At 56.6% G+C, this 23678-nt stretch overlaps 6 protein-coding genes across 6 annotated transcripts; 4 read left to right on the top strand and 2 right to left on the bottom strand.

Moving 5' to 3' along the window:
• Positions 1–1058: 1058 nt before the first annotated feature.
• On the top strand, positions 1059–1501 carry QBC33DRAFT_511813 (uncharacterized protein; the record flags this gene model as incomplete). Its single annotated transcript, XM_060425869.1, has 2 exons — positions 1059–1245; positions 1365–1501. 2 exons carry the CDS (start codon positions 1059–1061, stop codon positions 1499–1501), a joined length of 324 nt encoding a protein of 107 aa, XP_060287231.1.
• A 1331-nt stretch (positions 1502–2832) lies between these two features.
• On the bottom strand, positions 2833–3885 carry QBC33DRAFT_511814 (uncharacterized protein; the record flags this gene model as incomplete). The annotated part of the gene is made up of 2 exons (XM_060425870.1): positions 2833–2986; positions 3131–3885. 2 exons carry the CDS (start codon positions 3883–3885, stop codon positions 2833–2835), a joined length of 909 nt encoding a protein of 302 aa, XP_060287232.1.
• A 140-nt stretch (positions 3886–4025) lies between these two features.
• QBC33DRAFT_227216 (uncharacterized protein) lies at positions 4026–4677 on the top strand. The gene has a single exon (XM_060422816.1). The coding sequence runs from the start codon at positions 4120–4122 to the stop codon at positions 4507–4509; it is 390 nt and encodes a 129-aa protein (XP_060287233.1). The 5' UTR covers positions 4026–4119; the 3' UTR covers positions 4510–4677.
• A 9827-nt stretch (positions 4678–14504) lies between these two features.
• Positions 14505–16831, top strand: QBC33DRAFT_227281 (cell pattern formation-associated protein stuA). Its single transcript, XM_060422817.1, has 3 exons — positions 14505–15068; positions 15147–15279; positions 15349–16831. Exons 1-3 carry the CDS (start codon positions 14660–14662, stop codon positions 16694–16696), a joined length of 1890 nt encoding a protein of 629 aa, XP_060287234.1. The 5' UTR covers positions 14505–14659; the 3' UTR covers positions 16697–16831.
• Positions 16832–17839: 1008 nt separating this feature from the next.
• On the top strand, positions 17840–20992 carry QBC33DRAFT_566478 (uncharacterized protein). The gene has a single exon (XM_060430460.1). The coding sequence runs from the start codon at positions 17965–17967 to the stop codon at positions 20554–20556; it is 2592 nt and encodes an 863-aa protein (XP_060287235.1). The 5' UTR covers positions 17840–17964; the 3' UTR covers positions 20557–20992.
• Positions 20836–22838, bottom strand: QBC33DRAFT_526565 (Aldehyde/histidinol dehydrogenase). The gene is made up of 2 exons (XM_060426901.1): positions 22387–22838; positions 20836–22320 (listed from the first exon to the last, which is right to left on the bottom strand). Exons 1-2 carry the CDS (start codon positions 22685–22687, stop codon positions 21272–21274), a joined length of 1350 nt encoding a protein of 449 aa, XP_060287236.1. The 5' UTR covers positions 22688–22838; the 3' UTR covers positions 20836–21271.
• Between the last annotated feature and the right edge of the window lie 840 nt (positions 22839–23678).

A 23678-nucleotide genomic window follows, 5' to 3' on the forward strand; every position in this document is an offset into this window, starting at 1 on the left:
CCCAGCTGCCCTGCCCTTTACGTTGTCATCCCCACCCCCCTACCCCCCCCCCCCTTCCCCCCCCCCCCCCCCCCCACCATCATGAGAAACCGGAGCGTTGCTCCGCAACAAGCAACCCACAAATCCCCCCTTCCTTATCAACGGGAGGACGGCAATACACCCAGCATCCCAGCTCCGCATGCAAGAGACAGCCCCCTCCCACCCGAACGGAAGAACAGGATTGAAGCTCGGCTGCGTGCCCTGGTTAACAAGCCTAAGGCAGACTAGAGCCACAGCGACGAGGAAGTTGCAAGACTAGGCGTCCTACCACCTACCAAGGCTAAGCACAAGGCTTGACTCTTTGCCTCTGTCAATAAGCATAAGAGCCCTGTTACTAAGGGAGATAAAGACGACATAGTTATGAATAATAGATAGGCTTTTAGCAGCAGCAGCTATATAAAGGGGGTTGTAGCTAGTAGGCTAGACAAGAGCGATGAGGACCTGTTTAATCACTTTAAGAGGAAGCTTTCACTAAAGCCAACAACTATAGTTGTCTAGTATTTTCTGTCCGATAGTTAGGCTTTACTCAACTAGCCAAGCCTTAGGAAAGCCTGGCCTGGCAACAGATATTGTCTAAGCAACGCTGCTGCTAGATTGGGCCCTAGCTTTTGCACTTTTGCTGCCTTGGCCAAGCCTGCCCTGCCTGCCTTGCGCCTTTCAGTTCAAGACTCGCTGCTGCAACCCCTTTCCTTAGGCTATAATAACAGTCTAACAGACAACGAAGATGCTATACCTGTCTAAAGCCAAGCCCCTCCTACCACAGCTTCCATCCCAAGACACACTCTAGCCGCTGCCGCCACCCCTCGCCTTGCCACAATCACGCCTTTCGCTGCCCCTTCTCGCGCTGCAGCTGCAGGCGTAGCGCCCCAAGCCTAGGGGGGGCCCCTAGGCAGCAGCTGATCCTGGCGATCTGCGCAGCCGACGCGTTCCTAGACCTGCAGCCGGTGCGCATTTATACAGTGTTTAAGCAGGAGCAGCAGGTGCAGACGCCGAGCCTGGACTAGGGGAACTGGTACGCGATGGTGCGCGAGGTGCGCATGCGGTTGCATACGTTGCTTGCCAACGCAAACTGCCACGCCGAGGACACCATGGCGCGCAACGACGCGCGCGTGCGCGCCGCCGTGCAGTCCAAGGCGTGGCTCGCCGTCGAGGGCGCCGCCCCCCCCGCCCCCCCAGCCCGCAAGCCATCGAGCGAAGGGGCGTATGGTACGCGAAACCGTTTTCGCTCGCTCCCTCGCGCCAAACCCCATCTCATCCACGCCAGCCCTCTTCCGAAAGCAAATAATAGTGATAATAATAGAAAAGGCCACCCTCGAACCGTTCAGCGTCGTACAACGGGGAGAGGGGGAGGGGCGGCGCTGCCGACGTTGCACGCCCAAAGTCGGGCCTTCGCTGCCTCGCCTCGTGCGACGGGGCGAGGGCCAGCAGCACAGGACTCGTTTCACCACTTGGGCCATTGTAGGCGCAAACTCGGAAGGGGGGCGCGAGACTATTGTTTGAGGTGGGAGGAGTTCTAAGAGTTGTTTTTATATCCTTTATATAATAAATACTTAGTTGTCTTACACGATAAATCAAGGACGGGAGAGTGATTATACGACGGAGAGAAAGAGGAAGAGCGATAAAAAAGGACAGGAAGGAAGGAAGGAAGAGGGCAAGAAGGGGGGTCAGGGTTTGTCTATGGAAATTATATTGATCGTTGCCCCACGACGGGTGTACAGCAACAGCATCCACGCTCTCTGTCTGACTGACGCCCCGGGGCTCATTTGTTGTTTGTCCCTTGGTGCACTTCCCCAAAGCCAACGAATGCTTGATTCGCGCCCCTTATCGTATTGGCGGCATTTGCCAGCCTCCTGAGAGTTAGGCGGTAGTGGTTGGTTGGTTGGTTGGGGAGGAAGATTCTTCTCCCCAGGCCAAGATGTTACCGTCACGTAAGTATCGAACCCTTGTTTCTCGTTTCGTCTGGAGGGCGGTTTTCGAGGGAAGCGTGACACAGCCATGTTGTGCGACAAGAGGGGAGGGCGACGATGGTCCTTGGTGGAAGGCCGGGTCGGGAAGGGTAGAAAGGGGTCCTAGAGAGAAAAGGGAAAAGGGGGCTAGTAACGGGAAGGAAATGGGATCGTGGCATCGGTGAGACATGAAGGGGACTGTGATATTAAATTTTCCGACACTCCATCTCTGCCTTGCCAAGAGAGTTGTTGTCTGAGCCGAGCAGAGCCGTTGTAAGATAAGGGAAAGCCTTTGGGAAACGTGCCTGTGGAAGTGGTCGTTGAACCGGGACGGGTGCAAGTGACACAAAGCCCTTTACTGGGAACCTATGGCCATATGTATGCCTCAAAGACTGTCACCCAAGACGAAACGGCTCCAGCATACAGTTCAGAAGTCGAGACAGAACGCACTGGCTAGATCCGTGCCAAGCATCCAAAGGGAATCATCAAGAGCCACCGAGGGAGACCGACTTAGACCGTCATCAATGACTCTAACCACAGTGTACCTTAATTAAGACTAGGCAGCAATGGGCCTGCCCATGTAACGTACGTAAGCCATTCTCTCAAGTGCCTTCAGTACGCCGGGCCATGCTTCGAAGGTCTAATCCGGAATGCGATACCTTGACCACCTTACTGTGCCCCGGTTGACTGTATGAATTTCCCCAAGGAGGCCTCGTATAGCCTCACGCGCTCACGCGTCCTCATAATATCGTACTCGTTACAAACTTTTCGCGGCCAAATGAGATCGCCACTTCTATGACTATATTTAGCACAGGTAGGTCGTCGAAGGTCACAGAGACTTCGCCATCTAGAGCCCAGAAACAACCCTCGAGACAGCCGGATCCTTGTCTTGGGCCTTTGAGAAGGGGCCGTAGACGCTCCGCTGGCCTTTCATCGCCACCTTCAAGTTGGAAAACCTAGCTTCAGGCAGCCGCTTGCCAGCCTTGATGCTCTCGAGGACCCTGGCTCGGGGATTAGCATGTGAGCCGAGGTCGGAGTTGTGTGTTTGCGGGCCGGGTCGGGAGGAGGTGGGGGGGTGAATGGAGGTGAATGGGAAGGGGGGTGGTTGGACAAGGGAAAAAGGGTATGATGACGATCGTCCATACCATTCAACGTCGACATACTTCACGCCGCAGCCGCCGACCCGCCGGATCTCCTTCTCCAGCTTGCCGCCCGCAAGGCCGCCCCCGGCGCCGCCGCCGGAACTGGCCGGCCTGCCTAGGATGACGTGCGTGACCTGCCTGCGACCAAGGTGCAGCGACATGCGCGCCCCGTTCTCGGTCAGGACGTGCTTCAGCCGGTGATCCGAGACGGCGGGGTGCGTGCTGCCGTTCACGTACACTACCAGGCCATCGAAGATCTTCCTCCTTTGGGACGCCGCCGGGTCCTCGGCCCCGCATGCGCCCTCCGTCGTCCCGCCTGCGCCGGCAGCTTGAGCCTCACCCGACGACGAACCCGCCGTAGAGGAAGAGGAGGAGGTGCCACTCCTACTACTACTGCTGCTGCTGTTGCTGCCGGTGGCCTGCCCCCTCAGCATATCAGCGACGCTATTCGCGGCGCTGGCCCGCACATGCCGCGGGACGACGACGCCTCGCCGCTCGTCAAAGTCCTCGGACCCGGCGCCGACGGCGTCGGACATGCGCTCGCCGCCCGAGTAGCCCGCCGCAAACTGGCCGCGCAGCTTCGCGTTGCGCGACTCGCGCCAGCCGCGCACGCCGCTGCTCTCGGCGCGCTGGTGGCCCGCCCCGACCGAGTGCCAGGGGTCGAACGTCCGGCCGTGGTGGGCGTCGGCGGCACGCTGCGGGGCGGGGCCCGGCGGCTTTTTGTTTTCGACATGGGGTGGCGGTGCTGGTGGCGCCATGGCGTGGGGGGTGTCTGTGATCCGGGCGAGGTGGATGGCGGGGTAGAAAGGGGAGCAGAAGAAGCAGAATAAGGGATCAAGAAAGGAGGTGCCTTGTGGACTTCTGTAAACATTCTTGCCCTGGATGCTTGTCCTGGCCTTGGGAAGGGAAGGGAAGATTTTGCAAGATTGCGAGAATGGGGAAAAAAAAGTGAATACCAGACCAGGTCGTAACTAGCTAGGTAGTATGGCTAAATGGCTTTCGTCATGTTGCGCGTGTGCACGATTCACTCCATCGCGTTGCCATCAGCGACGGCGAGTCAGGCATGGAGCCCCAAAAACACGCGGTGTCACGTGAGCCGACTGTTTGAAGCCGTGGTGAAAGTATCTCAGCGCGAGACGATGTTTCCTGCCATCTACCGGGATAGTAGGGATCGATGTTTGGCTACGTTATTGTCAAGGGGTCCGCTGAAACAGGGCGCACGATCGACCGCGCAGCATCGCGCAAATGGTTCTGCAGCGGGCATTTTCTTAGGACGCCGAAACACTACAGGGATGGGGGGGAATATCAGGGACCCCATATTTGGGGGGCCTCATGCACAGAGAGAAGAGGTGTGTGGTGTGTGGGTGCCTGTGTCCAGGTAGGGAGGCAGTGTACAGATTACAACGGAGGGTAATGCGGCGCGCGCATAAGCTGTTTCTGTCAATCAGCGTGACGTGCATGGGGCATCTCCAGATCTACCCGGCATCGCTCTGGGCGATGATGTACATTACATGGCACTACTGTACCCTCCCCCCAATGCGCTTTCTCGGCCGGTAGTGCAGGGAAAGGCGAGAGACCGGGAGAAAGAGCCTAGACGGCAGAAAAAGTCATTGATACGGGGGGGACGGCAGACATTTCAATTTCATATCCTGACCGTTAATAACGGTAATAACACGAGTGTCTTCAATCATGCTGCCGTGCTACGCATAGGTACTCAATGCACCTTTTCCCCCTGCCTAAAACCTTCCCAACATTCACCCATCATGAGATAGGCCCAACACCGACACCGACGGCAGAACCCCACAGTACCAGCGACCTACAGCAATCTACAGCAACAGTAACATGGAACCTGCTTCGTGAGTTCGACGCACATCATCATCATCATCATCATCATCATCAGCAGGAGCATGTCGGTAGAGGTGCCACCGAGATGGCTCCGTCATCCCTCGTACCTCCACCGGCGACGCAGCACTACCCGGCCCTGTAATCTTTTAAGCATACGTGGACTCGGACCCCAGTTCGGTTTCCCATAAGGTAGGCAATGTCGAACAAGCCACCCCTGCCCCATGGCTATATTTCACGACAGGACCCAGATCCAGAGAGGGACCCAGCCCTAAGCTAAGCCTGCCCGTCGTCGATCGATTCATGCCGTTTGACGTAGTCCAACCCTGATAGGTTCCTGTCAGGTTAAGACTTTCTGGGCTTTCTCTTCGACCTCACTTTCATGCACGGGAGTTAGACGCAGCCTGGGCTGGACAGGGCAATGAATGTTATGTACGATACAGTGTGTAGGCGAAGAGATGGAACATAAGGGACGGCTTAGCTACCCGGATCCGTTGAGGCCACCTTCATGCCCCCTTTTATTCTTCCCACTCGTCCCCTTTCCCACCCACCCCGCCAATCCCATCCACCCCCCCACAATCTCCATTTCCCTCTTTTGCCGCACTCCCGAGTCGAGGATTTGCTGGATAAAATGGTATTCTTTTACCACCCACCTGGTCCGAGATAAGAGGGGGAGGCAGGCATGAAGGGGGTGGCGGGCATGACAACCGCCTGAGACAGGGACCCGGGGTTCGACGGGTGCGAACTCTCGGCCCTTCGGATGCTTCCCTGTCCCGTCGCATGCGCAAGTTGGATCTTGGTACTCGGGGAGAGTATCACTTACTTCCAACGGAGTCCTAGTTCAGTACGCTGTATCCGTAAAAGCCTACCAGTACGAATAGCCACGACTAGAGGGCCATAAGCGGGGGCCAAGGCGTTGAGAGAAACATACTCTGGCCGATCGTTTCATCCTTTGGTTGGGTTTATCGTGGCTACTGCGTACTAAGGTTGGGATTGATGTCAATCACCCCGTTTACGACCATGGCTTGCATGCCCAAGACACCACCCCGCTACCGGTTCCTAGACCGAACACGTTTCCCGCCCAAAGACAAATGGGAGGGGCCAATCACGGCAGGTGAACAGGAACTTTTCTGAGACGACATTGCGCACGAGCTAGGAAAGTCTACGAAAGTCTTACGAAAGTCTCCGCAAGAATCAGTCGATTATGGCAAAAAGAAGAAATAAGAGTTGGCAAAAAGAAAATCTAACAGGAAAAGAAAAGAAGAAAGAAAAGAAATATACATCGATGGAGTCTCTTCTGGGAATGCTTCCATGCAGTGCGCCGAGGAAGCCGCCGTATGCTGGGAAGAGTGTTGTTGGAACCAAACGCGGGCCTTTGCTTGATCGAGGTCTCGGGACTCTCTGACTGAACAGAGGACGGGGACCTCAGGTAGTACTTCTCCTCAACGGAACTGCAGTTGGTCGCCCCCGGTACCCAGACTGCTATGTGAGTGTACTATGCATGTACGATAGAGGCATTCCTCCCTTCCCTGCCTCGTACCTGGACAACTCACCCACGTCAAGAGGGGAGCAAACCACAGCCTCATGATGCACAGCAACAGCAACCACCAGCTAGCCAGCCAGCTGGCTGGAAGCTAATGTAGGACAGCGATTTTGCATCGGGCGAGCCAGATCTTCCATACATGAAGTCTGGAAGCTAGCTGATGCAGTTTTCCGGCAGTCCGACGATGGCGCGCGGTATGGCATGCCACGTACGGGCTATCCGCACATTAACGCTGCTACCTTACACCCCTACCCTTCCCTACCTACCTAAGAAGAGGCGGGGGCCGGGGGGGGGAGGGGGGAGGGGGTTCTGTTGTTTCCCACCAGGCTGGCTGGGCGTTTCGTGATCGGCAGCACCACCGCAACCGCAGGCACCCTCACTCCCTCGCATGCCCAAGTAGCACACCAGCCACCGCGCGACTATCATGTAAAATTTAGTGGCCGTCGTGGGACGGAAAGGTAATCTATCGACGGGGGTTGGGGAGTGACACAAGGAGGGGGCACGGGGGCCCTTGAATTTCTCTCTCTCTCTCTCTCTCTCTTGGCCTTGTCTCACACCCCTTGGGTCATCTTTTGCTGTTTAGAGAGCGGATATGGGGACACGGGGAACCGGAATGGAAGACGGCACAGAGGCGGTCGCGAAGGGGGCCGGGGGTGCGAACAATCATCCATGGCACGGCTCGCGAAAGCAGGGCATCCGAGAATTCAGCGAGTGGGACAACACCAACATATGCCTGCCAGCGCCGCCAGCCAGTTATTGATTCCATCCAAGGGGCCGGGGGGCGAGGCCACAAGGGTTTTCTTCTGCCAACAGGACAGCAAGGGAGTTACGGAGTATTCGTACAGACACAGTGCAGGCAGGCGAAAAAAAGGTGGTCTTAATCCTGGCCCTGGCGCAATGGGAAACCATTGGCCCCTAGTGGCCCATCAAGCGATATTTTTCAAGTTAGGTGGGGTGGCTGGACTCGCGGAAGTGTTTGGAGGTGCCATTATCAAAGATACCTCCAAGGGAGGGGTTGCTTTAAATAGGAAATCGAAATAGCGGTGTGGGAAAATCGAGGAGCGAAGCCAGGCCTAAAGAGGTCAACGCTCGCTATCCGTCTCTGTTCGCGCTTGCGAAGTTGCGAGGGCTTCCGCCGTTCCACTCGAGAGCCCCAAAGATCCCAGTGGACAGGTCGTGGTCGTGGCATACGCACTACGGATTACAGTAGGGGTTATGTCCCACTGCCAAGTGTCACCGAATCGAGAGACATGGGGAGTTCCATCCCACGCCGGTGGAGCAGCTAAGGTGCAGTCCGCAGTCGTGTGCATCACTCACTGCATACATCCTCCACATATCATGTCTCCAGCCAGGTCAGAGGCAAAGGGCTGCGTTCGATGGCTGCAACTGCCTGTCAGGAATCCTGGGTCTAGAGACAGGACCAATATCTGCCAAATGACGGCAAAAAGGATAAAACCCTCGAGGCGGGAGGGAGGGTCGAGGCCCCGGCTGTTAGGTCTGTAGATAGTGTACAAATGGACAAAGTGGAGACCAAATAGTTGTGTACGATCGTCCCCGCAGGTAAGGGTACTGCGTAGTATCCGTACATACATGGCTCCGATAAACCTGGGTCGACGGCTGCGATTGGATTGGTGTTTTCAAATCGTTGTTGAGTTTGTTGGCCGACTGCCAACCTCCCGTTCAATCATCAGCAACTCCTCCCATATCCTAGCCCGCCAACAGTGGGTTGTTCTCGCCGCCCCCAGAGGCCCATTGCTCCACTCTTACCTCCACCCCATCGAGAAAATCCTGGCTGATCCTGGCTGCCATGTAAGGCGGAAAACGGTCCGCCCATGCAGCTTCTCGGGCGAATCAGAGGCTTGCAATGCCCAATGATTCGCATTGCTGAACAACGAATTGCCACCCCCGAAAAGGGTGTAGTTGTACATGAGAAGAAGAAGAAACCTGGGATGGTGATAGGAGAGTCGTGAGGGGCAATTGAGACACAAGACTATTTCCATCAGATGGCTTCGCCGCTTCGCAACTAGGGAACGGATGATCGCGGGAGTCAGCCCCCCTCCCACCTTCGTTCTTCCCACAAGTACGTTGTAAGTCAGTCCTATGATCGCCTGGGACTAGCGAGCAGCAATCCACCCATTGAGAATTGTGGTGTGGGCTGGGAAGACGTGGTTTTCGTTGATTGGGTTAATTTTTCGGCCACTGGGTCAGAACCACAATCGACAGGAGGCTGGCGCGGGACGATAAAGCCAAACCCGAACGGTCGAGTTGGACGGTGCACACTATCCACTATCCACTCCTACAAAGTTGAGGTGCCCAATGCTTCGCTTGTTTTCCCATCTCATAGTCGCACGCACACATACGTGCGTAGGGCAGGTAGGTTCCTGGACCAGGATTCCAGGACTCCTCCAAGGTAGCCGAGCGAGGAACGTTGCAGCCAGGCTGTCCATTGCTCCCATCCACGCAGAATCCACGTCTATGTATAATTTGTTGAGAATCATCTCTCTCATGTCGTTCACATGAAAATGTTTCTATAAGTCTCTTGCATTTGTACGCAGTAACTCCAGATAAGCTCAAGGTACCTAGGTAGCGCTGGGGCCTACTTCGAGATGGAACCGGCGGGGGATTGACTTCAATTGGAAGCTCGACGCACGGTCCACTCAATGTTAAATGCCTCACTATGCCTGAGGGGGCAGGCAACAAGGACCCCTGTCGCACACAGTATTTAGAGACTAGCGCACCTAAGCACGCATACTGTACAAGATACGTACCTTACTGTACAACAATGTAGGAAGATTAGACCCTTGCGAGGAAACAGCTGAAACGTCAATCCTCAAGCAAACGAGACTGTCTGGTTGGCCGGTTTCTTTTTTTAAGACGCACAAGCACATAACCGCTGTGCATGAATCGGTGTACACTAGCGTAGGTACTTCAGATAAGTACAGCAGGTACCTACATAGCAGGCAGTGTAACTTCTATGCAGCAGCAAGAAGAATTTTAGCTCAAAATGCAGGGACAACTCGATATGCAAAGGTGAGTGGTCGGTGTGCAAAAACGCAAATGCACATGGCTTCGACGCCTCAAAACGGGACGGCTTTGACTGTGCTTCGAGGAGACGAGTCTCGATCTGTCTGTGAAGCGGGAATTCGACAGTACGGATGTATATGTACAGAGGTGAGTTGGTGGCAGAACCCTCAAGGATGTTCAGGGCGGTGGACGCTCAGCGTGAGTGAGTTGGTGGATGATAATCCAATTCGCAACCGCGATTTGTAGAACATTAATTATATCACACCTTTCTCCTTACCTGACCCAAGGGCCAACGCGTCCGCGTTGGAAAAAAGCCGCCCGCAGCATCGAAACAAGGGCGAACCCGGTGCAACCCCCCAACAGAGCGGCAGACTTGGGTATACAATGCCGCGGTGGGAAGCTAGGAGCGCATATGTTCGAGACTGAGGGACACCAAGGCGATGGCCATTCGCACACTAGATCGCAGTGTAGTGCTTCCAGCGCATGTCGTGCATAAGCATGAGGCTCAAGTGCACTCCCGCTCACACATGGAAGTGCGGATGGGATGGATAGGTGCGGAAAGAATGTCGCAGAGTGTGACGGCTTGCTTGACTGCTGGCTGGGCTTGCGCCACTTCACCCGCAGTCCAAAATAACCCGCACGCACCGTGAGCGGGTTGTGGTGTAGGTAGGTAGTTGGAATGGGCCACGAAACCCCGCCGTTTTCTCGCACGGGAACGTGTCTCCCAAGCTGGGTTATTCGTCGTTTCGAAGATCCCAATGGTAAATCTGATCCGGCTGGGGCTGGTCAATGCGGTGAGGGACATCATTTAGGCGAGCCCTTGTGGATCGACGGGGGCCTGAGACGAGAAGAGGCGGGGGATCAAAGATTGAGAAGGGGGGGGGGGATTTTGTGAGAAACCAGAGGATAGAAACAATGGCGCAGTGTGGCTGAAATGAAACGCGGAGGAGGCGGGGGTTTTATTCAATGGCAGCACAATGAGGTGAGGGGGACCTCGGCCAAACGTGGAATATTTTTTGGCAGATAAACCTGCGCTACGGATACTGCCTGGTGTCAATCTGCAAGATAGCTATGGGCACGTCATGAGTGCCTGGCCTGATATTAGCGGCTGCGTCTGCATTGCGGGTGCAGAAGCAGCACGCACCAGGAGATGGATGGAATCTTGCATCGGCCAAGTTCATAACCCCCGCGCACCCAAACCTTGAAGGCCAAGGCGGTTTGGTGAGGTACGAATTCACAAGTAATCATGGCCTTCCTTCTTCACGTCAGCGTTCCGCCCCTCTTGTCAGAAATGGAGAGTGATCTGGGTTTTGTAGGGGCCGCCCGACGTTTTCCATCCGACACACGGCGCCCGGACGTATGAAGTATATTTCCTGCCTGTGCACCAGTCGTTGTCTGTGGTTGTGCCATCGAAAGCAGGTACCGGCATCCCGACCAGGCACCTCCAGATTCTCCACCGGATGCATGTACTGCGTACATAGTACTTGCTGCAGAACACAAAGTTTAATCGGGAAAAGTGTTTGAGATAGAAGCTTTCCAGGAACAACGTTCGGCGTTGAGCGCAACACGGACGGTCCACACACCCGCGGTTAGCTTCTGTCGTGTGATCTGGCCAGTGACCAGCGCAGCGGGCTGAGTTATCTGTGTTGTTCACGAGAGTTGGCGGGGCGGCGACGAAGCCGCTACGTGACTGATCCAGCCAAACGACAGGATGAGTACATGCACCTGTCCCCTCCAAAGCTGGCCCTGGCCGAGCGACGCGAGCGCATGCATTGACTGCCGTTATGGCTGTCGCTCTAGCCCCCGTAGCTCCTCAACGTGCAGCTGTGGTGAACGACTCCCACTATGAGTGAAGCAGCGGAGGCAAAGGACGAACGACAAGAAGCTTTGGGCTGCAGGTAGCGGGTCGAAAAGCACACACGATACGGTGTTACGTATACATTCCTGCAGAAGGGACCGTTGCCGACCGGTGTCCCCAGAAATAGACTGAGTTTTGCGCTCTTCTGCTACGGCCCTGCCCTCTTGGAATTGAGCTGTTGGCCGAGTTTACATTCCGGCGGCGCAGTAGCAATCAAGGTCAAGGACGCTTCGCTATCTTTACTGTGTACTGTGTAGACCCTGTGTACTATGTAGTCGACGCCGGCTCACGATGGGAAGCGTATCCGTACTTTCTCGTCCCCTGTCGTCGGGTGGGGGCGTGGGTGTGATTGTGCAAAATCTGCAATCTGCAAGATGCTTGCCCATGATGGAGACACGCCACCCAACCGGGGGGGAGGGGATTTTCCATATTAACACTCTATTGGGCGCGCTTCGCCACCCCAGCATAATAACACGAGAATATGATTCTTGACGGTTCAACCTTGGTCTTCCTGCCTCCCTAGCCATTTTTCAAATGTTTCCTTCATAGCCGCGGCCGCTATTTGCAATCGCAATCGGCTCAATTGAGTCAATTCTAACGTAGGCCGTGGTCGCCGAGAGGGGGAGTAAGGGGCCCCAGGAGGAACCTAGAGAGAGAGATGGGGGCGGGGGGAGATGAGAGGCCTACATGATGCCACACAAAGCGGCGCAACCGCCGCCACTGACTGGCGCGCGGATAGGCCTTGGGTTGTTTGTGTCGTCTTGAAATGCAAAAGCCTACTATTATTATGTACGTTGTACGGAGTATGTAAGTACTGTACGAATACGCATACAAATAAGGTAGCTAGGGGTAGAGAGCTCGGGCTCAAATGATAGGGCGACGAGGTCAAAGCCAAGTCATTGCACACACACAGGCCACCAGCCGTAAATGGTATCAAGTTAGGTGCTTCGTAGACGGGATGGAATAGTCGCACAGATGACAGAAGGCGCGGCCCACGACTCTTGCCATCAAGCCACAGTGTCTCAAGGACCCCTTACCTTCCAGGCTGTATTGTACAGCGGCCATTTGTGCAACGGCCATCGCTGATGGGACTGAGAGTGATTACCTAGCCACTATTATAAACCACAGAAATGGAGCACAGGTGGAAGCTTAAAGCTTGCGGATTATCCAAGACCCTCCGCCAAGTTAGATCCTTTTAACCAGGGTTTTGGCGTCCATGGTCCTACTAGGTACGTACCTACCTACTTACATAGTATATCCGTGTACGAATAATGCGGCGGGGAAATTAGAATCCGAGTTCCATTTTTACGAAGGCAGAGACAAACCTTTTTCTTAAAAAAACAAACACAGCAGCGTCATCATCGGATTTCTTCTTAGGTTTGGAGTGAGTCGGACAGACCACCTCATCATGTACACGACGACTGTGCCGTGACTTTCTATGCTTCTTCCTGTGTGCGGGACCATGGACAGTTGACAGGGGCACCAGCCCCCTACTCTCTCGGACCACTCGGCGAGGACCAACAAGCGCCCGCTTGAGGGTGTTTTGCGCCGTGGCGGCCGTGCCACCTCTTTTTGGTGGTCCGGGCACTAATCCACTATATCAACGCCCTCAGCATGGATGTTGCCGAAAGAGTACGTACATGGCGCCCCCTCACGATGGAAGCCGACCACGGACGATGCCTTGGATTACAGCCAATCACAACCCGGTCCCTTCCAGTCACTCCTCCCGTCCACCAGAAGCAACCCTGGTGCAACCCTGCAAACGCACCCCCGCCTCTGTGGGTACTTTCTGTTAGCGCACAGTACTGACCCGAGGTAGCTCCCAGCCTAGCTGATGGCTAGTTGTACGCACTAGCGCAGCTGTACCTCCCACACCCCTCCTCAAATCCTCCGCTCCAGCCCGACTGGGCCTATCCCAACCTCGCCAGTCAGATTTACAACTACTAGGGTAGGGCAAGCAAGTCGTGGCGGCCCAGGCTTTTTTGCCCTTGTCCTGGCTGGCCCAGATGTTGAAATCAGTATCAATACCCAAAGTAGCCTAGTAGCCCCTGCTTGGTGCAAAAAAAAAAAAAGAGGAAGGGGGGGAAAGAGACCAGCCCCAGCGAATGTACTGTACAAGGCCCCATCATTTCCTCCAATCTAAGACCTTTACCAGAGTCTGGGCTTGTACTGTACACCAGACCAGGGTTGCCGTTCTGTTTTCTCAAAGTACGGCTTCCTGACCTCTCTTCCCATCTCCTCTCCTTCCTCTCTCTCCTCACCATCGCGATCCCTCCTGCCTCCTCATTTTCTTTCTTTCTCCCCTCTTCTTTCGTTGCGGAGAGGAAAGGAATACTGGAGTGGCGAGGAAGGTAAGAACCTCTCTGCCCATCCTCCCCCCTCCCCCTCGGCCCCCTCCCCCAATTTACTTTGGCGATGTTCATTATTGTCCACCGGCTTAGGTTCAAGCTAACATATTGTCCTGCATGATCAGCTGCTAAATCCTGAAGCTTTACAAGTCATACACTTCAGCCAAGGTACATTCACCGGACAGCGACCCCGTATGGTGAGAAGTGGCCCAGATCGGCAGAGTGGAAAGACAAATCACAAGAACTGGCTTTGGAGACCCACGGCGGCCGAAGTCGTCTCGCAAGGCTTTTGCGATTTGCCTTTAGTTTGCAGCAAGGCGACTTGGACGACAAAAGGGTATACATACCCTCCCCCACCTCACCTCGACCTCCCCTCTTTCTGGTCCGCGACATCTCTGTTTTCCAAGTCTCCCGACGTCTTGAATTGTCGCCATACCTTCCCGTCAAACCCACCGACGCCAACACCCATTCCTCCGGATTTGATCCCCGGAGGTCTCTGGGAGACAACCGGAAAAGACGTGCTGTGCTGACACCGACATTCCCGTCGACGGTCGAAGACGGAAGGGAACTGTGCGGGTAAAGCCGAAAAGCTGGATCTCCCGTCCATCTCCCAAGTGCAAACCCGGGGACTGACCGACGTGCCGTATTATACTGCCCACGCCGCACCGCGTCCGTGTGGAAGCGACAGGTTGCCGTCATTACATCTCCCGCAGCCGCAACCGTACTCATCGAGTGCATTGTCGCCCCGGGTTAGCTCCATCTCCTCAGCCGCGAGTTCCAACGCAGGCTCGCAGTCGTCCTTCTCTTCAATCCCGTCCTCCCACGGACCCAAGACTCCTGGCACATACTCCCCCTCTGGCACTGGGAACTCTGGCCCGCCTAGTCAGGTCGTTGCGGGATACGAAAACTATCCAGCGATGCACCAGCCGGGATCAGAAATGTACTACCAGCATATGACCTCCGGCCAGGCGCCCCCTCCCCAGACGGTTACCTCGTATAACCATCATCAGCAGCCGCCGTTGCTCCAGCCTGGTCCGGCACAGTACCCCCCGCCAAGTACCTACTCCGCATATAACTATGCCAATGGCGGCCTTACATCTCCGCCGACTTCGGGGGTCTCGAACCAGATGGGCGGCGGGCAGAATGTTTTGCCACTCCCAGGCAGTCAACCAGGAATGACGGGTGCGTATCAGCACGGGTTTGATACTACTGGACAGGTGGCACCTCCTGGGATGAAGCCCCGTGTCACAGCTACGTTATGGGAGGATGAAGGCAGTTTGTGCTTTCAGGTGGAGGCTCGAGGGATCTGCGTCGCTCGAAGAGAAGGTAATTTCTCCCCCCTCTTTAACTGCGAAAGAATTCCAGATCAAAATGGGGGGAAAAGCTAAAATTGTGTTCGGTCAGATAATCATATGATCAACGGCACGAAGCTACTGAATGTTGCTGGCATGACGCGAGGTAGGCGGGATGGCATTCTCAAGAGTGAGAAAGTCCGTCACGTCGTCAAAATTGGACCGATGCATTTGAAGGGTGTCTGGTAAGCGACGACTAATACGAGCCCTAGGGCCTTGGTCCTTCCAATAACCAGTGCTGATTCAGTCTATAGGATTCCGTTCGAGCGAGCGCTGGATTTTGCAAATAAGGAGAAGATTACTGAACTACTCTATCCCCTGTTTGTGCACAACATTGGTTCTCTGCTCTACCATCCGACCAATCAACCCCGCACAAGCCAGGTCATGGCTGCTGCAGAACGTCGGAAGCAGGAGCAGAATCAAATGCGCAATGCTCAGGCTCCCGGTGGCTTGCCATCCTTGCAGCAGCACCACCACCACTCGATGACGCTCCCTGGACCGCAGCCTACGCTCTCATCTCACCCCGGCATGGGTCGGCCCTCTTTGGACCGGGCTCACACCTTCCCGACTCCTCCAACAAGCGCATCTAGCGTCATGGGTGGGATGGGCACCTCTGAGAACTTCCAATGGGGCCAACAGGGAATGAATGGCGCTCAAAGTGCGAACCCCATGTCAATTGACACGGGTCTCAGCAACGCCCGGTCCATGCCCACTACTCCCGCCAGCACGCCGCCAGGAGCGAGCATTCAGAGCATGCAATCGTACCCCCCCGGCAACCCCCCCGGCAGCCAGCCGTACGACAGTTCCCGGCAGCTCTACAGTGCGCCGGCGAACCAACACGCGTCGTACCCGCCTTCCAATGGCCCTTCGCAGGACCGGTCCATCTACGGACAGACTAATTATGTGAAGAGCGAGATGGGACCTCCTGCGAGCAGGCCGGTGGGCTCTGTGGACCAAGGCGACAGCAAGGCGGCAAACGGCATGATGCATCCAGGCCAAGGTCCTGAACCAGGTGGCCCTCAGCCCGGTGCGGATGAAGAGGCCGAGCACGAGCATGATGCCGAGTACACGCACGACAGCGGTGCGTACGACGCCAGCCGAGCGCAGTACAACTACAACGCCCCGCCGGTTGCCTCGTTGCCGAACGACCATGCCCACCTCTCACCCGAGATGACGGGCTCTCCGCACCAAGCCGGTTCCGGGCGAGCAACTCCCCGCACGGCACCGGCACCGCAGTCATACTACAGCCAACAGGGCTACACCACCCCGCCTCGGGCTCAACCACAGTCGAGCAACCTATATAATGTAATGAGCAATGACCGGGGTCCGACCAATGGTACTTCTAGTGGTGACGTGTACGCACCACAGGCCGACATGGGGAGCTCGATTCCCAGTGCCTACGCTACCCAGCAACCAGTCCTGAACGGCAGTTCGGGCGGGATGAAGCGCGGTCGTGATGACGAAGACGACAGATCGGGCGGTGTGGGCGGCTTGGATCCTAAACGCCGAAAAACGTTTACCGATGGATCCATACCTTCTCCTACGTATGATACGTCTATGAGCCGGCCTGCTTCTGCCATAGCGACGCAAAGGCGCAGGTAACAAACGTATGATACCCCCGCCCGAGTATCCTTAAGAGATGGTATTCCTGCCTTCCACGATGAGACCCTTTTTTGCTTTTGAGGTTTCATCTGGGCTGGTCTCTCTTATGCGCCTGATGATTGCGTTGCTGCATTCCCGATCAGACTTTGTTTTTATTTTTGTCGGAGTCTGATCTGGACCTGGTCTCTCCCACCCACACTCAAACCCACACCCACATTCATTGTTACACTGCTACCGTTTCCATTCCATTCTGTATTGGTTGAGATGGCTCACTTGTCTTGTTGCCAAGGACACGCTGATGAGTTTATGACCTCTTTTGTTATCAATGTCCTGAGATGTACATGGCTGAATGAATGACGGGATTGCATGGGAGGATCTAATCGACTAAAGACACCTCGACGTCCGTTTTCCTTGTCCGATTTCGACCGGCCATACATTTTTTTCTTCTTCAAACTTTGGACATTCGCAGAAACCCACCTGTTATGAGACTCAGGTGGGGAAACGACGAGGAACGACGATGATGCCGACCGCGACCGCCAACCATCCCTCTCCGCGCCAACTCCCCTTGTCGAAACTACGGTCTCCGTGGTTTTTCCCTTTCCCATATGTTTGTTTCTCTTGACTTTCATTCTGGTCCGTTTTCTTTCGTCTCAGCTTTTAGCTTTGCATGGTTGGGCGGGTGAAGACCAGTGGGAGGCTGCATGGAGAGACCTATGTGGGCCGTTATCATTATGAACTGTCTTCAAGCCTAACGACGTCTTTATGACCCTTTTTTTTCGTCCCCAAAAAGTGTACGGCTGCTTGAGAGGAAGGAAGTTTTTGCTAGGCTACTGACTGTCTACACACGCTAGGATAGTAAAACTTCCAGTTGTTAGAAACACATTCCAGATCAACGCTTTCAAGTTTTATGAATATCTGAATATACCTATGGTGCAGATATGGGAAATGGGGAGCATGTGGCAGTAGGCAAGGAATAATAAACCAGCATGCACAGCTGAGTTGTAGCCGTATTACACCATTGGCTGTACATGTCTGACCCACAATGAGGGTCCAACCAATCACGAGATTTGACGGTTGCTTGGTACTGAAAAGGTAAACAAAACAAGGGGCGAATGGCCAAAGCGTTCAATTGATTTCCCCATGCTTTCGGGAATCAAAGTTCACTCAAGATAAGATTTTATCTCGCTGGACTCAAACTCCAAACCACCTTCATTTTGCAGTTACGATCCTCTGGAGGCAGAGTTGTAATAGTTTTGCTGATTCACACAATGGCCACCCCACTGTCTCCTGCTCCGAGTACCGCGCTCAATTTTTCCACACCGCCAACCAGCCATCGGAACGACAAGTACGAGGTGTGCACCTATACCACGCACTCCACCATCGAAGACCCCGAAAGTGAAGAAGGCGATAGCTCTCCATTCATGTCGCAGGTCAAGGATGATCAAGAGAACCCCTCTGTTGCCAGAGCGCGACCGGGTTCCCGTATCCTCTCTGGCACCGAGTTGTCGCCCCTGAAGATCCTCCAGGACAGGCAACAACAGCAGCAGCACCAGCAGCAGCAGCAGCAGCAAGATCAACAGCAGCAGCAGCAACAACAACAGACATCTCCAGCCGGAAACAATATACGCACATCCTCTATAATCATGCCACCTCCTTCCACGCCAAGGAGTCCCCGAAAGTTATTTTCCCCCGATAGGCGGTTTCCCATCAAGGTCAACGCCGCCTACACCCCAGCTTCATTCTCAGCCTCCGCCTCTACCTCAGTCTCCGAAGCCACACCCCGTGCCTCCGAAGCCACACCCCATGCCTCCGAAGCAACAGCCCGTGCCTCCGAAGCAACACCTCGTGCCTCCGAAGCAACACCTCGTGCCAGCCGCCCAAGCCATGAGAGGCAGATGAGCCTTGAGGACGTCATGCGGGAGAATGAGGGCCTCAAGCACGCGATTGGCATCTTCGAGGACGAGGCCAGTGTCCTGGAGAGCGGCGGCGGCGACCCTATCGCCGACGCAGAAGACAATACGATTGGCATCGATGCACATGATGAGCGGCCATACGATGACGAGAGGGCGTATGACGACGAGCAAGCAGGCGCGGACGATACCATGATGAGCACCTTCAGCACGTTTTCTGCCGTGCCTAACCTGACCATGCTGGCACATATGCGATCCAACAGCCCTACCAAGCTTTCCAACTTTGGAGGGACGACGCCACGGGCAAAGGCAGGCCCGACACCCTCTCGAACACCACAAGCTGGTCCGCTTCCCAATCGGTCGGCGCAGTACGACTATTCCGGAAACACGACGAGCCTGATGGACTTCACCGAGCAGTTCAGAACCGGTACCTACCAACCCCAACCCCAATCACCCTCCCGGAGAGGCAACGCCGCCTCACATTCCAACGTCGCGGCCACCCCCCAGCGGAGCAGCATGGTCAACCTCCTCGACTTCGACATACCGCCGCTGCCCACCCCGCGCAGCATTCCCACCATCACGCCGCGCGAGCTCGAGTCGCTCAAGTCGGGCTTCCTCTCCGAGATCAGCAGCCTCAAGGCGTCGCTCAGCGGCAAGGAGGCCGAGGTGTCGTCGCTCAAGTCGGCCGTGGGCGACGCCGAGAAGCGGGTGGGCGAGTGCCTGGAGCAGCTGCGCGAATCGAGCGGCGAGCGCGAGGCGCTCGCGGCGGAGCGCGAGGGCTGGGAGCGGCGCGGGCGCGAGATGGAGGCGGTGCTGCGCAAGGTCAAGGGGGAGATTGTGCTGGGCCACCGCGAGCGCGAGGAGCTCGAGGCCAAGCTCGACGAGGCCGACAAGAGGCGCGAGGCCGCCGAGATGATGGCCCAGGAGGCCGAGAGCAAGATGGCCGGCATGCGCGCGGGTAAGGCCAGCGCCGAAGCCGCGGCCGCGGCGGGGGGTTCGTCGACGCCGGACAGGATCAGGAGCCCCGGCGCGGCCGGCGGGTCCAACAAGGAGGTCGAGATCGCGGTCGAGAGGGTGGCGCGGGAGCTGCACGCGCTGTACAAGGGCAAGCATGAGACCAAGGTGGCGGCGCTCAAGAAGAGCTACGAGAACAGGTGGGAGAAGAAGGTGCGCGAGCTCGAGGCGCGGGTGGAGGAGCTGGCGCGCGAGAACGAGGAGCTCCGGCTCGGGCGCGACGCCACCATGACGCGGGTCGACCCGGCCCGGCTGATGGAGCTGGAGGGGGAGCTCAAGGCCGACCGGGCGCGCGACGCGGCGCAGATCAGGGAGCTCGAGGCCGAGGTGGAGAAGCTCGAGGCCATGGCCGGTACGGTCAGGCGCGACAACGCCGACCTGCGCCGCATGCTGGAGAAGGAGCGCGTCGAGAAGGGCGAGCTCGTCATCCTCGCCGAGGAGATGATGAGCATCCAGCAGCAACAGAGCTTCGCCGCGAACACCAACGCCGCGGCGGCGGCGGCAGCAGCAGCCGCCGCCGCGGACGCCGACGACGACGACTGCGATGTCGCGATAGCCGCGGCGACGGCTGCGAACGCGAGCACCAGGCGGCCGGCGCGGACCTCGCTGTCTTCCTCCTCCTCTACCTCCACCTCCTCCGGTGCGCGGGTTCCCCCCTCGCCCGCGCGGTCGGCGGCGGGCGGCGGGGAGGGCGGTAGCTTCAGGAACAGCATGTCCGGGCGGCCGTCGGGCCTGCGGGCGCCCGGTGGGATACCCAGCGGGCTGGCGCGGGCAGCGGGGGAGAGCCGGATCGGGAGGATGGCGCAGCACGAGAGGACGAGGAGCTCGGGGTCCGGGACCGGGGGCGGGTCGGCGAGGCCGGGCAGCGGGATGGGTGTGAGGAGCGGGATTATGAGCTCGATTGAGAAGATGGGTAGCTATCGGAGGGGAGAGTGAAGGGTTGTTCATCTTTTCTTCCTCTTCTTCTTGATTTGGGACGGTGCCCCTCTCTCATGGCATTTGTGGTCTTGGGACGGGGGCGCGAGGAAGAAGAGGAAGGGGTTGACACTGCCGGTATCCTTGGTTACCCTCATTCGGCCTCGTGGGACCTTGGATGTCGTTCAGACTCTTCCCCGAGTTTTGTTCTTTTTTCCTCTTCCTTTTCTGATTGCATGATGTTTTACTGTTTCTGTTTGGGATCAAGGAGCCTGACATCAAGAGGCGTACGAGTAATGCTGTTATGTCGAATTTATTCATCTGATAGGAAGTCTAGTGTCTGTAGCCAGCTTGACGACCTAATGGCAAGATGACTCTACTCATAGCCTCGGTTTGAGTTTGGGATACCTCCTTTCTGCTATGGGGGCCAGGGTGTGAGTATGCTACTAGACTATGGCTAGGCTTCATGAACCTAATCAGTATCACGGACATTCCTTAAAATCACATCAAGCCATAGATCTGATCAGCCATCGATATCACAGTCGAATACGATCCTGTTCTGAACGGGATCTATTCTTGACCGGTTGACGAACCAACACGCAAAATCACTTTTGAGAAGCTCCCCTCCCCCCGAAACTCTGACCGATACGCCATGCTATAGCCCAGTGAGAGGGATGCGTGTCCGCAACAATGGCCATCTGTAGACTCACCCCGGAGTCAACCCCGGATGCCTCTCTCAGAGTGGCATCCTCTCGTGCTTGAACCTCTTCTTGCCCTCCCCCTCTCCGTAGACGGCCGTGACGTGCCCCGCGCCGCGGATCTTGTACTTGTAAATCATCAGACCCTCGAGGCCGACGGGCCCGCGGGCGTGGATCTTGTTGGTGCTGATGCCGACCTCGGTGCCGAAGCCGTAGCGCATGCCGTCGGCCATGCGCGTGGACGCGTTCCAGAAGACCCCCGCCGAGTCGACGGCGGACATGAAGCGCTCGGCCAGCTCGGGCGACGAGGTCAGGACCACGTCGGTGTGGTGCGAGCCGTGCGCGTTGACGTGCCGGATCGCCTCCTCGGCCGAGTCGACCGTCTTGACCCCCAGGACCAGCGACAGGTGCTCCGAGTCGAAGTCGACGGGCCGCGCGTCCACGACGGCCGCGAGGTGGTCGGCGGGGAGGGTCGCGCGCAGCGCCGCCGCGGACCGCTCGTCGCAGCGCAGCTCGACGCCCGCGGCCACGAGCGCCTTGGCCGCGACGGGGAGGACCGTCTCCAGCGCCGAGGACTGCACGAGGAGGGTCTCGACGCTGTTGCACGCCGCCGGGTAGCTGGTCTTGGAGTCGACGAGGACGTCGGCGGCCATGGCCGGGTCGGCGGACTGCTCGAGGTAGACGTGGCAGAGCCCGTCGGCGTGGCCCAGCACGGGGATCTTTGTGTTGGACTTGATGTAGCGCACGAGCTCGTTGGAGCCGCGGGGGATGGCGAGGTCGATGTGCTGGTCGAGGGCCAGGAGCTCCGGGATGACGTCGCGCGTCGTGACCAGCTGGATGGCCGCATTAGGGACCAGGGTCTTCTCCAGCGCCGCCGAGATGATGGTGGAGATGGCGATGAAGGACTCGGTCGACTCCTTGCCGCCCTTCAGGATCGCCGCGTTGCCCGACTTGATGGCGAGCGACGCGATGTTGGCGATGACTTCGGGCCGGGCCTCGAAGATGATCAGCAGCACGCCGATGGGGCAGGTTACCCGCTCCAGCTCGAGGCCATCATCCAGCTTGGTCCGCAGCGTGACCTTACCAACTGCAGCTTGTCAGCACCCCTATCGGGTAGAAAGGATAATATTGTTAGGTATTTTGATGCACGTACCCGGATCTTCCAAGTCCCGTACGTCCAAGATGCCTCTGAGCATGTCCTCCCACTTCCCCTTCCGGCCCAGGTCAAGGCGAGACACCAGGCTCTGCGACAAGTAGCCGTCAGCGGCGGCTTGCCGAGCCGCCTCCAGATCCCTGGCATTTGCGGCTAGGATCTCGTCCCTTGCCGCGTCTAGTGCAGAGTGAACGGCCGTCAAGGCATCGTTGCGCGCGGATGTGGGAAGCACTGCCAGCACATGAGATGCCTCCTTGGCGGCTTGGGCCGCCTCCAATGGGGTCGAGTTACTTAGAGACATTGGCGGGCGTTGATGGTTTCCAGTGCTCCACGAGAGATAGGTTTGGCTTTATCGGCCGGATTTGAGGTGGACACCTGTTCGGCTTCCTTCTCTCTCACTTGCTGGTTGAGTCAGAAGTGGAATGGAGGCCGGAGCCGGAGCCGGTTCGGGGACTTCTGGGGCACAGTTTTAGAACAGGTAGCCAATCACGTAGTTTAGAAGTGAATCAACCGGCCCCACAGGGTGTACAACATCTGCCCTCGCCAAAATGTTAGTCAACTTCCAGTTTGTTCTACACACTGTCGCGCCCTAGATGTTCAACACACCAAACTCCTTGTTGGCGATTGCGAAATGGCGCCAATGTCGCAATCAGGGCGGCTCCTGCTACCGAAAACTCAGTTCATGAGACAGGAAACAACAACCGCGGAGAAGTAAAGGTTGATTCGGTGAGTTTGTCCCTTGAGGGGCTACCAGATGTTCGAGCTCATCGGCTTGTGGGCTTTCAGGAAGCGCCAGATGATGTCTGCGTCTTTCAGGTCTCAGTCGGTGTCCGAAGTCTCCTCTTGGCCTTCCTCTCTACTCTCTGTTTTATAGAACCCGTCCTCAGCGTACTCAACACGCTCCCCTTCATCATAGCCGGTCATCTTCTTGCTCTCGGTAAGTAGGGTCGTGGAACTTTGTCCATCCCCTGCAAAATTGCATACTCTTGAGCGACTCGCCTATCCAGGGCCGGGTTTCTCCTCAAATGGTAGACATGGAATGTGCTGCAGAAGCATGAGACGAAAAGCTCAAATCATAAGAATGCAGAGTGGGCTCTAAAATCCGCTCCCTCGCCGGCTCTGGAGCCTCAAAAATCGAGCCAAAGGGGAGTCCTCCCGACGGCAGACACGATCCAGACAGATGGCCTGCTGCAATGCCAGTTTTCTTAGGGTACGTCTTGCCTTACTACATACAAAGATGCTTGCTTAGGGTACCTTGACAAGCTTCGCGCGCATCCCGCATTTGCATCGGT

The sequence above is a fragment of the Phialemonium atrogriseum genome, assembly GCF_030411735.1.
Source record: "Phialemonium atrogriseum strain 8032-3 unplaced genomic scaffold QBC33scaffold_3, whole genome shotgun sequence".
In the NCBI taxonomy this organism is placed as follows: Eukaryota; Fungi; Ascomycota; class Sordariomycetes; order Cephalothecales; family Cephalothecaceae; genus Phialemonium; species Phialemonium atrogriseum.

What these genes read in the sequence shown, in the direction of transcription:
- QBC33DRAFT_227216 (XM_060422816.1), top strand. Translation starts at nt 4,120, where the DNA reads ATGGCTTTCGTCATGTTGCGCGTGTGCACGATTCACTCCATCGCGTTG.
- QBC33DRAFT_227281 (XM_060422817.1), top strand. Translation starts at nt 14,660, where the DNA reads ATGCACCAGCCGGGATCAGAAATGTACTACCAGCATATGACCTCCGGC. An exon ending in CTGCGTCGCTCGAAGAGAAG is followed by an intron (nt 15,069 to 15,146) that starts GTAATTTCTCCC and finishes GTGTTCGGTCAG; the next exon opens with ATAATCATATGATCAACGGC. An exon ending in ATGCATTTGAAGGGTGTCTG is followed by an intron (nt 15,280 to 15,348) that starts GTAAGCGACGAC and finishes TTCAGTCTATAG; the next exon opens with GATTCCGTTCGAGCGAGCGC.
- QBC33DRAFT_566478 (XM_060430460.1), top strand. Translation starts at nt 17,965, where the DNA reads ATGGCCACCCCACTGTCTCCTGCTCCGAGTACCGCGCTCAATTTTTCC.
- QBC33DRAFT_526565 (XM_060426901.1), bottom strand. Translation starts at nt 22,687, where the DNA reads ATGTCTCTAAGTAACTCGACCCCATTGGAGGCGGCCCAAGCCGCCAAG. An exon ending in ACGGGACTTGGAAGATCCGG is followed by an intron (nt 22,321 to 22,386) that starts GTACGTGCATCA and finishes GACAAGCTGCAG; the next exon opens with TTGGTAAGGTCACGCTGCGG.